The sequence below is a fragment of the Zootoca vivipara genome, chromosome 14 (genome assembly GCF_965207765.1).
Source record: "Zootoca vivipara chromosome 14, rZooViv2.hap1.1, whole genome shotgun sequence".
NCBI lineage: Eukaryota > Metazoa > Chordata > Lepidosauria > Squamata > Lacertidae > Zootoca > Zootoca vivipara.
In genome coordinates, this window is record NC_142597.1 from 13,570,274 (window position 1) to 13,586,237 (window position 15,964).

Sequence of the window (15,964 nt, forward strand, 5' to 3'; positions counted from 1 at the left end):
ATAAATAAAAGTATAACTTACAGGCAATAGATACTGTTGCAGGCCTGCTGATAATTACACCAATGCTGTTATTGACTATGCATTGGTATACACCAGAATTTGAAGGGCTAAGGGAGAAGATTGTAAGGTATCCTGGCTGTGAGTCTACTTGCTCCACTTTCTTGTGTAATGTCTCGCCATTGAATAGCCAAGCTACATGAGCTGTAGAGGGCTCAGCAGTACAATGAAGCTTTACAGTTGCACCAGGTTTCTGGATGGTAGAAAGTGGCTCAGAAACAAAGTGAGGAATCAAGTCTAGAAAAGAAAGACACACACTCAGTGTAACCAATTCCTTTAGCTGTTAGCAGTTTATGTATGAAAATGTGAACTAAACATTTGGTATGCTGCAGTTTATATACAGTACTGCATTTTAGCCCAAAGACCCCCAAAGCAATGAAAAGCATTAATACGTATTGATTCAAAATAAATATACAATAAAAGTACAATATAGAAAACACAACAATAAAAGTAATATAAAATAGTGGTGGGATTTTCAATAGGCAACATCACTGGGGCGGGGGAATCCCAGATATTTTTTTTCTGTTTCTCCTACAAATACAGACCAGTTCATGCTATTTCTAAATTTATATCCAGCCTCAATATTTGTGCATTCTTTACTCATAAGCACTACAGATTGGAACAGAAAACTATTTTGAAGTTAAACCTTAGCTCAATATGAGCATTTTTATCAATCTAAAAATCAAGTACAGTGCTAGACTGACAATGCAGAAACCGCTTTCATTACAGTGAAGCCAAACTACAGTATTTAATATACAACGACCTCTGATTACCATATGTGGTATCATCGAGTTTAATTCTAAATCCTTAGACTGATTTTTAAAAACTCAGTTTTAAAGACAGAAAGTAGTATAATATTTTAGCTTGATTATCAGATATTAACACTTCAGGTACTTATATCCAGGAAGGTCTTTCTGATCCAATTTATCCATCTGTATCATTGATATGAACAGATCCACACATGTGTGGTTCACTTTTTCTGCTTCTTGTAAGTATACTGTGTCTCTCTTTAGAATCCATATTAGTGGGCAGTCTTTGATGGGATGTATCCACCCTATATGAGTACTCCCCTGCCCTTCAATACCTTTCTCTTTCTGGGAATATGCACAGGTATTTCAGGACATGGAGTATATTTACAAGTGTATATGTACACATGCAAATGCAAGTTGAATTATGCTCCTCTCCCTTCCCACCCAATTGTATTGTCTGGGTGCTGAAAACAAAATGGTTAGGCTGTGCCCAAGTGAGGAGCACATGACATAGGGGCATGGCAATAGAGATCAACCACCAAAATGTCTGGAGGAGAACATTAGGTATATATGACAGTTCAGGAATGTGAACGTACCTGAAGCTGTAGTTGAGAAGCAAATGGTAACTATAAGAAAAAGTAGCTCTTGTAAAGGTCCAGGGTCAGGATGCATAGTGCCAAGTTAGAAAGTGTTGTGGCAAAGAGCTTCAGATTAATGAGAATCACTGAAGAGCCTACAAAAGAATAGGCATGTTATTATTACAATTAATTTATTAACAGCCTTTTAATTAACTGTCTCAATGTGATTTACACATAAGAAAATTTAAAACTGTGGAAAACACAAAAACAAATATATTTAAATAATACTAAAATCCTAACAAGTGAACACTTGTAGTAAAGACCTATTTATCCACCTGGATAAGCCTATCACAACAAAAATGTCTTTAATGGTTTCTCGAAAGTACAGATAGTGGACACCTGTCATATCTTAACAGGAATGCTTTTTGATAGAGCAGGGACGGCCACACTATTATTTACTCAATCTGCTCACTACATCCCTAGATCTTTGGGTGGTTCCACCATAAAAAAACAAAATTAAATACACAAAATACATTTTTAAAATGAACAAAAATAAAATAAACCAATAACCCCCTCCCCTCCTACATATTGTATGAATATTTCATCTTTTAATATTTACAAGTGTGTAAATATAACTGTTTTACAAAAGGAAATTCTCTCAGATGTCTTTTGTCTAGTTGACATCCTGCCCTTCCAATGCATTTGCTGTTGTAACGGCAGTACACAATAGGTAAGAACAGGAAAAATCAAACCTACCACTACCACAAACCAATATAGCAGCAGCAGCAGCAGCAGCAACAACTTTGTTGTTGTTCCTCAACAGGGACCCAAGACAGCTTACAACAACAAACAACAACAACAACAACTTTGTTGTTGTTCCTGAACAGGGACTCAAGACAGCTTTCAGATACAGTAAATGTAAGAACAGCTAAAAAGGCTGACATAGCAGATAAAAGTAATCTAAAACAAGGGTTTGCCACATTAAATTTATTAATCAGGTATGTCAAATGCCTGCAGAATAGAAGCATTCTGATGAGACAGTAAGTTGAAGCCAGAAAGATCGCATGAATAAGATGTAATATGGTACAGCCAAACAGATGGTGTTGTGTGAATGATACACTGAAGGTAGTTTGAGGGAAGGCCTACTTCTTTTCTGTCATATGGAAAGGAGTGGGGCAAGGGTGTGGACGAGCCCTATGTTGCTTTCCTTACCAAAGAAGGCCATAAGAGACCTCCAAGTTGCTTAAGGAAATTCAGTCTTTGCATGTGTTCAACACACTGCATTTACATTTTCAGCTCTGTCTTAAACAGATGTTACATACTTTTTGCTGTTTCCAACTGCAATGCAATTCTGGTGTACCTGAAAGTCATTTTAGGATGAACAACATGCCTAAAGGTAGAGGGTGTGTGTGTGTACACAGCTGTCCTGTAGTGTTTTTGCTTATTCTAGACTGTACTGTTAGCACCAAATCTGTCAATTATTTTCCATGTCTAGTAAGGAAAGGTTTTTAAAATTGCATTAAATGAGGTATATAATTGCTGGATTAGAATGTCCAATGTAGAAGTAAACTATACTCAACCAGCAGGAACTCAACATTTTATATCACCATTTGCTAGGTAACTTTCTTACTGCAAAGAGAAAAACTCACATAAATAATCCAAGGTATTTAGTTCATTTTTATTTGTGATCCTTTAGATTTCAAGCTGAACAGATGGAAATAACTGTATAGAAGAGTGCATTTGTTTATTTTTCATTTATTCAATACTAGAACCACCTGAGTAGCATGTGAGAAGTAAACATTTAGAGAACTTTAAGAGGATGAGAAGCAGTGTTTTCTCTATTTGCCAAATCCTTCTACCATCTATTTATGTAAAGAGTGTAGTTGAAACTACACTCATCATCATCAACTTTACCCAATTATTTCATAGGCTTTGTATATAATTTTTTTCCAAGTCATCCAGTGGACCATATACATATCTATGCTACACATGCCCTTTAATGTATTGATTTTTTAGGATTGTGTTCATTTTTAAAAATCAGTGTTGTATTAAATGAAACCTGGTTTACAAAACATCAGTTGTATTTACATAAGAAACCATCCAATGAAATACAGTAATACCTCGGTTTAAGTATACCTCGGTTTGAGTACATTCAGTTTAAGTACTCCGCGGACCCGTCTGGAACGGATTAATCCACTTCCCATTACTTTCAATGGGAAAGTTTGCTTCAGGTTAAGTATGCTTCAGGTTAAGTACTCCACGGACCGTCGGAAACGGATTAATCCACTTTCCATTACTTTCAATGGGAAAGTTCACTTCAGGTTAAGTACAGACGTCCGGAACCAATTGTGTACTGGAGGTCCATTCTTAACCTGAAACTGTTCTTAACCTGAGGTACCACTTTAGCTAATGGGGTCTCCCGCCGCTGCTGCGCAATTTCTGTTCTCATCCTGAAGTAAAGTTCTTAACCTAATAATAAATAAATAAAAGCGAGCCGGAAAGGGCTGGGCGATGGGCTCCGCGGGGTGGTAAATGCTTCCCTCTATGAGGGAGTATTCCCAGCCCCGCTGAAAGAGGCGGTCATTAAACTGCTTCTTAAAAAACCATCTTTAGATGCGGCTAATATGGCCAACTATCGCCCAGTCTCAAATCTACCATTCTTGGGCAAGGTGATTGAGTGAGTGGTTGCTGAACAACTCCAGGCACGCCTGGAAGAAGCGGACCATTTGGATCCCTTCCAGTCAGGGTTCAGGCCTCATCATGGGACTGAAACTGCCTTGGTCGCACTGGTTGATGATCTCCGGCGGGCTAGGGACAAAGGTGAGAGCTGTTTCCTAGTCCTGCTGGATCTCTCAGCGGCTTTTGACACCATCAACCATAACATCCTTCTGGACCGTCTAGAGGGGTTGGGAGCTGGGGGCACTGTTATACAGTAGTTCCGCTCCTTCCTCCTGGGCCGTGTTCAGAAAGTGGTGGTGGGGGATGAGTGTTCAGACCCCTGGGCTCTCACTTGTGGGGTGCCTCAGGGTTCTGTCCTCTCCCCCATGCTTTTTAACATCTACATGCAGCCGCTGGGAGAGATCATCAGGGGGTTTGGGCTGGGTGTTCATCAGTATGCGGACGATACCCAGCTCTACCTCTCTTTCAAATCAGAACCAGTGAAGGCAGTGAAGGTCCTGTGTCAGTGCCTGGAGGCGGTTGGAGGATGGATGGTGGCTAACAGATTGAGGTTGAATCCTGACAAGACAGAAGTACTGTTCATGGGGGACAGGAGGCGGGCAGGTGTGGAGGATTCCCTGGTTCTGAATGGGGTAACTGTGCCCCTGAAGGACCAGGTGCGCAGTCTGGGAGTCATTTTGGACTCACAGCTGTCCATGGAGGTGCAGGTCAATTCTGTGTCCAGGGCAGCTGTCTATCAGCTCCATCTGGTACGCAGGCTGAGACCCTACCTGCCTGCAGACTGTCTAGCAAGAGTGGTGCATGCTCTAGTTATCTCCCGCTTGGACTACTGCAATGCGCTCTACGTGGGGCTACCCTTGAAGGTGACTCAGAAACTACAACTAATCCAGAATGCGGCAGCTAGACTGGTGACTGGGAGCGGCCGCCAAGACCACATAACACCGGTCTTGAAAGATCTACATTGGCTCCCAGTACATTTCCAAGCACAATTGAAAGTGTTGGTGCTGACCTTTAAAGCCCTAAATTGCCTCAGTCCAGTATACCTGAAGGAGCGTCTCCACCTCCATCATTCTGCCCGGACACTGAGGTCCAGCACCGAGGGCCTTCTGGCGGTTCCCTCGTTGCGAGAAGCAAAGTTGCAGGGAACTAGGCAGAGGGCCTTGTCGGTGGTGGTGCCTGCCCTGTGGAACGCCCTCCCAACAGATGTCAAAGAGGAAAACTACTACCAGACTTTTAGAAGACATCTGAAGGCTTTTAATGTTTAATAGATTATTGTGTTTCATTTTCCCGTTGGAAGCCGCCCAGAGTGGCTGGGGAAACCCAGCCAGATGGGCGGGGTATAAATAATAAATTATTATATATTATTATAACCCGAGGTACTATTTCCGGGTTAACAAAGTCTGTAATCTGAAGCGTCTAACCCGAGGTACCACTGTAAAACTGAACATCCAGAACACACCCAGTACTATTTATAGCAACATGTTTCATAAGAAAAAATAAATTATGTTGCTTTCAAGAAGTTTACTTTATGATTGCTTATTAAAGAATTTCTTTACTCCCATTTCCTCTTCATCCAGTAACTAATTAAGTGGCTTTCTGGCCAGACTTTAATTATTATTGGCAGATTAGTGTCCATATAAAACAAAATGTCATGTATGTTAATGTCTCTATCAGAAAACAGTAATTCACAAACACAAAGGGCTTCTGATTTAAGCATCATCTCAATCAGGGCAGCTAAGCACTCATCATTAACTACATTTTGGCACTGTATTTATTTACAAAAGCATTTCTATTTTTGAGGGCAGCAAAATATTCTGCCTTTCTACCATTTGGCCTATGAGGCAGCTTACAAACAAAGCAGTATATCAAACATCAGTAGAATTCTAACCATTTCCCAAGTAACAGCTGTGTTAGTCTTTTGTGGTTCTGGCATAAGCATTTGTTGTCTTTAGTCTACCTCATCAAACACATGAAGTGTTACTCCAAGTTACAGGTAGATACACACATAATTACATGCATATACCCCATTGAGGTGGCGCAGGTGGCACTGTGGTCTAAAACACAGAGCCTAGGGCTTGCCGATCAAAAGGTCGGCGGTTCGAATCGCCGCAACGGGGTGAGCTCCCGTTGCTCAGTCTCCGCTCCTGCCAACCTATCAGTTTGAAAGCACATCAAAGTGCAAGTAGATAAATAGGTACTGCTCCAGCGAGAAGGTAAATGGTGTTTCGGTGCACTGCTCTGATTACGCCATAAGCGGCTTAGTCATGCTGGCCACATGACCTGGAAAAACTGTCTGCGGACAAATGCTGGCTCCCTTGGCTAACAAAGCGAGATGAGTGCCGCAACCCTAGAGTCGTTTGTGACTGGACTTAACTGTCAGGGGTCCTTTACCTTTACCCCATTGAGAGGGACTGTAAAAACTTGAGGTCAAAGGAAAATGAAATGCAGGGGGGGAAACAGACAGTGATAACTACATACTTGACAGTGGTAATTCACAAAGTGTACTTGATGACAGAAATCCTGACACTGGAAAGCTAATCTGCCTCCGAAGTCCCTTTGCTTTAGGATGGGCACTTTGAGGTCATTGACAGAAATATCCCCCATTGGCTTTTGAATACTGTAATTTCTGGTGTCAGATTTGTGTTCCCTTATTCTTTTGCAGAGAGATGGGTTTGTCCTATGTAGAATGCAGAAGGGCATTGCGGGTAGATTTTTCAGTTTGTTTATTAAAATATTTCTATTCCACTTTTCATTTACAGAAAGAAATACCAAAGCAGTTCACACAATAATAAAATGCAACAAATCCAATAAAAATAATCAGTACAATCATCCCAATGACCAGTATTAGCAATAATAAGGGTCAGGGAAAATATGAACAGATATGTCTGCAAATCAGTGGCAGAAACACCCCAAGGTTGGTATTTCCCTGATTTCAGTGGGAAGAGCATTTCACGTGGTAGGTGCCACAAAGGAGAAGGCTCTCCTTGTACAACTAGCAATTGGATCCCTGTGGTTCATGGTACAATCAGGAGGGTTCCATCTGCAGACTGCAGTGAGTGACTATACTGCAGGTAAGTGCAAGTCTGTACGGGAGAATGGAGTTCCTCATATATCATACTGAGAGATGAGCAGGTGAATCCTAACAAGTTTAATATTTTGTTTTTTAAAAGTCAAAATAAGTACTGTAGATAGTCTGACCAATTAATCTTTATTGCCATTAAGCTCAATAAGCAGCAAAGTATTCACACTGTACTGAAAAGACCACAAACTTGATACCATACACACATCCCTGGGAAGAGCTCCCTACCTGGGTTGCCACTACTAAAAAGACACTCTCCCTGATCACAGGTGCCAACTTGAATAAAATATTGAGGGGGGCCAGGTAAGCCCCACCCTGCATAACTGATCACATGACATGGCACATGCACACCATTTGAATGGCAATGCCAATCAATCTTCAGGGGCCCGCCTCCCTCAAATATTTTATTGGGGGGGGGGGCTGAAGGGACCTCAGCCCCTAGGAGATGGTCCCTATGTCCCTGATAGTCACTCGTCTCACTTCATTTCAGAGAAATATTCACTATGAGCAACTTGACTGGATTTAATCAGTGCATTATTGACCCTAGGCAAGCGCCCAGTAAAGCTGAAGAATCATGTCGTTAAGATGGAAGACATAAATGGAAGTGTGTACCGTATGCATATTGGGGGTGATCTCACTTAGATGATTCTTGTAAATATTATCAACCTGGAGACAGTGTGGATCCTGGAAGGACCCTACAACAAGTAAGCTCCTAAATAGAAGAACAGTTCCCCGGGTTCACCTTCTTGAACCTCCCAGCAACATCCATAGCCAATGGTATCAAAGTCGACTGAAAGACTGGGGGGGGGGAATCAATATTCATGATACCCAGCTCTCTACCCCAGCATAGGTCATCTACCAGGGTAACCATAGTCCTGAAACCCAACCTGAAGCTGAAAGGAAAGGCCAACAACTTTGTTAAGTGACAGGTGTCCTTTCATTTGTCATCACTGATATCTGTATTGATCATTTCAAGAGGTCAAAATTTAATGAGTATGTACAAGCTGCAAATCTTCAAGAAAGAGGCATCATGAGAGGTTACTTTTATTTCAGTCACAGATTATTATTTTGGACATTATTCACAATTTCCAATATTCCAAAACCTGGATCATTACTTATTCCTTATTTACTGTTAACTGTCCATACTGAACAAAATTCTGAATTGGAAAATTTACTGTAGAATCCTCACTATTTATATTTAGCTTTAGTTCAGAATTTCAAATTAAAGGAGTGAGCAATATCTTTAGAGATATTTGCAGGAAATTCTGCCATTAACATCACAATCCAACTGAATATTTTCAGATCATTTTGTGCACATGATTAATACATCATTTTGTACCATCTAGATATCTAATGATTTCTGCATTGGAATATATTTTAGGCCCTTCTAGTGGTGTGCTTAAACAAATAAGCAAATTATCCATTTAAAGTAGCACCATTTTTTTAAAAAAATAATAATCAAAAATTAGTAAGATCATGATTGAATTTCCCAGAAGCTAGACAATATTGCTTTCTACCCCAGCTCTATAATAAGCTTGTGATAAGCGGCTAATTTGCTTTAGATGAATTAAATCAAAGCTTCTTTGCCCTTTGAGAATATTAACTGAATGAATAATAATCAATCTACAGTATATGGCACTCAGTAGTGTTCAACGCACTTCAGTACATTTTCTTGCATAATACTTTAAAAATCCATGAATGTATGTCAGTATTATCTACATCAGGGGCCCCCAAACTAATGCTCGGGGGCCGGATGCGGCCCAATTGCCTTCTAAATCCGGCCCGCGGACGGTCCGGGAATCAGCATGTTTTTACATTGGTAGAATGTGTTCTTTTATTTAAAATGCATCTCTGGGTTATTTGTGGGGCATAGGAATTCATTCTTAATTTTTTCCAAAATATAGTCCGGCCCCCCACAAGGTCTGAGGGACAGTGGACTGGCCCCCTGCTGAAAAAGTTTGCTGACCCCTGATCTACATATTATGGAAGTTAGGGGTGGAGAGCTGAGAAAGAGGCAGCAAATGACACCACCAGTGCAAGTCAATGCCTTTGAAAAATTGAGGATTTTAAAATTTAGCACTACAGAGAAATTTCATCTTATGAAAGTTGCTTATTTAATTCTGTTGCAATTTCAGAGTTTTGTATGATCTTAATCTGTACATAACATTGTGTGAAAAAACATCTTGTCACACTGTCACCCTTGCATCAATGAAAACCCATTTCATCCTTTTTTATTTGACTGTCAGTCGAATTTAGATTCCACTACATCTGTCAGGAACAGCACACATTTTTAAAAGTGAAAATGGATCATTAAGTTTCACAAAGCAAAGGAGAGAAGTCTACATTATTTAAAGAAAGCTATTTCCTTAGTCACTGGCTCCTCTGTGATTCTCAATGCCTTTGATCACAGTTTTCATGCTGTTTCGTCAGACCTCAGGAATACAAGTGTAACAGCTGGCATATGCAATTCACTAGGCCTTATTTGTTTACAAGGAGTGGTTAAACATCAGCTAGTAGCAACTGACTTGCTGCCCATGAATTTTAACTGCTAACCCCAGGGTTCATTTCTTCACTCTTTTGAGAACTGTAAAATCTCTCAATGCACATTCATGTACAATTGACACTAATACATTCTCTCACACAGGGCTGTGGGTTTGGGATTTTTAAAAAGTTGCTGTGCATTAAACACTGAAAGGGAGACGGGAAAATCAGGGAAATGTAAATTTAAGCAGATTTTAGATGTTTAATAGACACTACCAACTACCAAATTATACCTAGGAAATATAGCACCTTTGGGGTTTGTTACCCTGCGCCCCCACCTTTTCACAGGCTCAATCAAGTCGACCAAGCATGTAAACTGATCCTGTCGCCAGCAAAAGCATTTCCTTTCACTGTGGTCAGCCAAAAACAGAGAAGAAAATGGAAATGACTTGAAGTTATGGCACCAAAAAGACCAGACAAGCAAGGAAATAATCAACTCCACATGAGCCACTTCTAGCCCATCACAATGAAAAAGGCCTATGACTAACCCCAGGAAAGGTCATCGAGACCATGGGGGTCACATGAAGAAAAAGGCAATAGTGAGAGGCTGCCAGCTGCAATAAGAATCAGTGTGTTCCTAATTACACTCAGAAAAGAAGGGATTTAGCTCAAATCATGTTTTGGTTTAGTCACAATCTAATGTAAAAGGCAGGAACTACAACCTCTATTTTTGTGTATTACTAGATTAAAAGAAGTCAGGCCTCCAACATACCTGTGGACGAGAAACTTGCAAAAGTGATTTGAAAAGGCAGATCTAGAAGTACTTTGGGAAGAGAGAGTCTGTTGGTTTCCAAGGTTCAGTCCTTCAACTGAATTTGCACTTTCAGTATTTGTACTAGCCTTTCACAGATCTATGATACTGAATGGAACAAATAATTTACCAGAAGTTTTTCAAACCAAAAATGAAGCCAGGATATGTGTGCACACACCTAAATTTTCTAAATTTAGGACAAAAAAACAATGTGTGTAACAAGCTAATTTGAATTATACTTTAGAATCATGAGATTATTTCAAATGTTAAACATTCTGAACCATTTCAGGAGAATTTTTTGTTATTCATTATTTTTGACACAAATGTGTGTTACAAGCCAGACTTTAATTTATCAGAAATTTGGAGAAGGCATCGTTTCTTTATTCCAGAATCCTAGGTGTGTAACCTGATATCTGAAGCACCTGGGAGGGGCTTATTTAGCCTACAGTCTCCATCTTGTAACTGAGTCTACAAACTGACCTCTTGGTCTCATCTCTGTGTAAACATATTACATTTGATGCTGAGTTCTGGGTAACTCAGAAATATGCTACACTTTTGTGACATTTTGGATGGTCCCAATGAAGGTATTACCAAACTAGCGGCGTTTGTCATGTTTTACTTGTGTATCAGCCTGCCTAACTTCGCCTTTTTTTCTTATTATTGTATGTCATCTTTAGTAAGCAAATAGAATGGCAATTAAGAAATTTTAAAATAATTTGTTCTAAAATTGCTAGACCAAACAGAAGACAGTCCTCAAGTCTGCTGTCTTTTTCCACAACTGTCATCTTCAACCTATTACTGTTGGGGTAGCTCTTCCCACATCTTCTTTGGGGCAAATTAAGAGCTGTATGCCCTGAAGGAAGACAGAAGTGAAGAAGCTCAAGGTAGGAGGCTTATTATCAGCTCTTGAAGGGACCATCACTTGGTCTAAGAAGAAAATGTTCTATTTTGTACCATTTGTTTGTTTTAGTATTTTAAAAATGCAAACAACATTGGATGCCTTGGAAGAAAGCTAGTACTGCATATCAGTGTAACAGTGTTAGAAACTGAGATATGAAATCTAGGAGCTAAATGGCACCTCAAACCTAGGTTATGGGCACAACAACAGACTGTCTAGGCACGTTTTTTTATAACAAGAATCCTTCCTCCTACCCACCCCCCTAATATGCTTAAGAGGGTCTTTTCTCCATTCTTCAGAGAGTAGCTGGAAGTGGGGAGGCGGAGAAAGGTCCTCCTTTCCTTCCACTATGCAGTTTTAATCTGAAATCTTTGGCGCAGTACTGCGCCCAGAGCTCAGAAACTGCTCATGCAAATGAAATTCCCTGTTGCAAAATACGTCTAGAACAATGCAGTGCAATAAATAAATAAATAAATAAATAAATAAATAAATAAGAACGTATAAAAAGTGGTAGTTTCAATGTAGGCTGCAGTCATAAAGTTTTATGAAAACCTATTTAATGAATAAATTTATTATAGGTATGTTTAGTAACAGCTACGAATTAACTAATCGGTAATAAAGCATGGTTTAAATCTGAACAGACAAGTATATGCATGTCTACTCAGAGGTAGAAGACTCCCATGGACTGCAAGAATATCAAACCTATCCATTCTTAAGGAAATCAGCCCTGAGTGCTCACTGGAAGGACAGATCCTGAAGCTGAGGCTCCAATACTTTGGCCACCTCATGAGAAGAGAAGACTCCCTGGAAAAGATCCTGATGTTGGGAAAGATGGAGGGCACAAGGAGAAGGGGACGACAGAGGACGAGATGGTTGGACAGTGTTCTCGAAGCCACCAACATGAGTCTGGCCAAACTGCGGGAGGCAGTGGAAGACAGGAGTGCCTGGCGTGCTCTGGTCCATGGGGTCACAAAGAGTTGGACACGACTAAACGACAACTCAGAGGTATGTCTCCCTAAGTTCAATGGGCTGACAGCAACTGAGTTTTCTGTTGTCTGGCTATGCACATCTTACTCCCTCGCTCCCCTAACTTCTGGATTTGGGTCATTTTACATTCCAAGAGCAGAAAGGGCAGAGTTAGGTACAGAAACTAAATCTGAGGTGTGTGATATCCCTCATATTATTCATGATAAATATGGACACTTGACACAGAAAAGACAACTAGATGAATACAAATATCCACAGGTCACAAGGGGGAAGGGGATTAAATGAATGCCTTTTCAAAATGATATGGAAAGGCAGGAATGTGGAAAATTTCCTTATCAAAATCCAATACCATCTGCTGTAGGTCACTGGAAAACTCTGGACACAACCATTAAGAACATATGTTTAAGCAAGCTTTATGCTACTTTGTGCACAAGTACTACCTGAGAAATAAGTTACCATAGTCAGAAAGAAAGTGACTTGCTAAAGTCATGTAGAGAGATCCCATAGCTATGCAGGCTTTTGAACCTGCTCAGCTTGGGCAACTAGATGTCTTGTACGTGACGCCAATATAAAATGCTTCAATTGTTTGTTTTGAACATTTGTACAGTATACCGCTGTTCTTAAAAAAGTATCACAGTGGTTTACAACAGTTATACACAGCTAGTTATACATAAAAATACACAAAATTAAAACAACAGAGAACAGCTAACTATTACAGAAAGATTTATGTGTAATTGCCAGCATAAACCTCATGCAATAGAAAAAAAAATCAGCAAGCATTTAAATTTTTAAAAGCTGAAAAAGAAGGTACCTCTACTGGCAGAGTATTTCACAAGACTGGGGCAGTGACACAAAAGGCTTCTTGTTACTACCCTGTTTCTCATATTTTAAGACATACCCATAAAATAAGCCATAGCAGGATTTTTAAGCATTCAAGGAATATAAGCCATACCCCGAAAATAAGACATAGTGATAGGCACAGCAGCAATACTGGCCATGGCAGGAGGAGGAGGAGGAAAAATATAAGACATCCCCTGAAAATAAGCCATAGTGTTTTTTTTTTGAGGAAAAAATAAATATAAGACATGTCTTATAATATGAGAAACACGGTATCAAATGAACCTCGTCAATTTAGGAAACAACTAATGATGCCCCTGCAGATTATGTCAGGGATCAGTCCGGAATGTAAGGGTTCAGGTGGCCCCTAAGGTAAATTAATACAAAGACCCAGAACCTGATTTAGTAGCAGATTGGCAGCTAGTGCTAATGTTTTAACTATGTTGTCACATGCTGTCAGCCACACCCCAGGCTGGAGCTTCCACACCAGACCCAAGGGGAGCCCCACATAGAGCACACTGTAGTAATCTAGCCTAGAAGTTACAAATGCATGGACTATAGTGGTTATGCTATCCCTGTTCAGGAACAAGTATGCCTATTTTCATTTGTTAGACGTAAGATATGTATATAACCCAGCAACAATGTTATGCTTTCATTTACGCTCTGGATCAAAGTTAATGAGAAACAAACTCGCTTCCAAGTTTATTTCACTGTTCTAAAACAAGGAAGGACTCAAGCAGCAAACACTCCATTTATACATATTACAAATATAATATTGTCCACCCTGCCCCAAATTTGGAAATCACTGTGCATGTAGTAATCATACGCATCAAGGTGTACTGCTCTGATTGTGTGACTCCCAACCCCAAGATACTTGTTTGTTCCACGCTTTATTGGGATTTCAACATCTTGTAAAAAAAACCTGCTATTTTTTCATGTCTTTGCTATTGTGATTAGCTCTCCCTCCTACTAGTGCTCTGATGGTGACCATATGTTGCTTTAAAGCTTACTTTGCTGCTGTAACTTCATTCCTAACCTTGTTTGATTTTAATAGTATGTTAATATTTACCACTTTGAGAACCTTCACAGTTCTCAAAGTGGTAAATATAAATTAAAATTAAAAACAGAGTCAGGCACTAAAGATAAACCAAACTATAGACATAAAGGGTGTACCAAGCACCTCTCTTTCAAATCAGAACCAGTGAAGGTGGTGAAGGTCCTGTGGTTGGAGGATGGATGGTGGCTAACAGATTGAGGTTGAATCCTGACAAGACAGAAGTACTGTTTGTGGGGGACAGAATGCGGGCAGGTGTGGAGGACTCCCTGGTCCTGAATGGAGTAACTGTGCCCCTGAAGGACCAGGTGCGCAGCCTGGGAGTCATTTTGGACTCACAGCTGTCCATGGAGGTGCAGGTCAATTCTGTGTCCAGGGCAGCTGTCTACCAGCTCCATCTGGTGCGCAGGCTGAGACCCTACCTGCCCGTGGACTGTCTCGCCAGAGTGGTGCATGCTCTAGTTATCTCCCACTTAGACTACTGCAATGTGCTCTACGTGGGGCTACCTTTGAAGGTGACCCAGAAACTACAACTAATCCAGAATGCGGCAGCTAGACTGGTGACTGGGAGCGGCCGCCGAGACCACATAACACCGGTCTTGAAAGACCTACATTGGCTCCCAGTACATTTCTGAGCACAATTCAAAGTGTTGGTGCTGACCTTTAAAGCCCTAAATGGCCTCAGTCCAGTATACCTGAAGGAGCGTCTCCACCTCCATCATTCCGCCTGGACACTGAGGTCCAGCACCGAGGGCCTTTTGGCGGTTCCCTCATTGATAGAAGCCAAGTTACAGGGAACCAGGCAGAGGGCCTTCTCGGTAGTGGTGCCCGCCCTGTGGAACACTCTCCCATCAGGTGTCAAAGAGAAAAACAACTACCAGATTTTTAGAAGACATCTGAAGGCTGCCCTGTTTACGGAGGCTTTTAATGTTTAATAGATTATTGTATCTTATTTTTCTGTTGGAAGCCGCCCAGAGTAGCTGGGGAAACACAGCCAGATGGGCGGGGTATAAATAAATTATTATTATTATTATTATTATTATTATTATTATTACAACCTTGAATCACAGATGTGCACTAGTAATTTTTTTTCTAGATTCTACAAGTCACAACACTTTCCTGGAAAAAGGTTTAATTTAAAGCAACAGGTAAAGTGTTCCACTGATTCACTATGACTAGACTGGGTGTTTTGTTTTTCGAGTCAAGTTTCAGCATGAGCTAGTAGGAACAAAAATATGCCAACTTGCCACAAAGCACAATTTCATGTTTCATCAAACACCACAACCATTTGAAGGAACTCTTGAACTTTTCCAGGGAGTTTATTTCACAGAAACTTAGAATCATAGAACTGTAGAGTTGGAAGGGACCATGTGGGACACCTAGTCCAAAATCCCTTCAATACAGGAATCTTTTACCCAACACAGGAATCTTTTACCCAACGTAGGTCTCAAACCCACAATCCTGAGACAAATTCTCTGTGTGCAAGTTACTGTGAAACAAAATACAATGGTGGCTTATTTCTGCAAGTATTAAATTCACATAAATCCATCTATTACTGAAATTGAAAGCCACTATGAAAATCTTGTGTCTTGCAACATGAACCGGGCTTATTATAGCTCAAGAGTAGAAGGCTACACACAACTGCTACAACACTGAATAAAAAAGGACAGAACCAAATGCAAAAGAGCAGAGAAAGAGGTAAGCTTCAAAATAGTACAGGGTAAAGCAGAGAACTCAAGTAAAACAGTAAACTG

At 40.4% G+C, this 15,964-nt stretch overlaps 1 protein-coding gene across 4 annotated transcripts in view; it reads right to left on the bottom strand.

The window, feature by feature from the left end:
• Positions 1–15,964, bottom strand: part of CDON (cell adhesion associated, oncogene regulated) — a 120,556-nt gene that overhangs the window by 36,360 nt on the left and 68,232 nt on the right. For all 4 annotated transcript variants that reach the window (XM_060268305.2, XM_035140257.3, XM_060268306.2 and 1 more), the window contains 2 exons: positions 1,403–1,539; positions 22–294 (listed from right to left, as the gene is read on the bottom strand). In XM_060268305.2, the coding sequence (XP_060124288.2) occupies positions 22–294; positions 1,403–1,478 (349 nt within the window). In that variant the 5' untranslated portion in view covers positions 1,479–1,539. The remainder of the gene's footprint in view (positions 1–21; positions 295–1,402; positions 1,540–15,964) is intronic.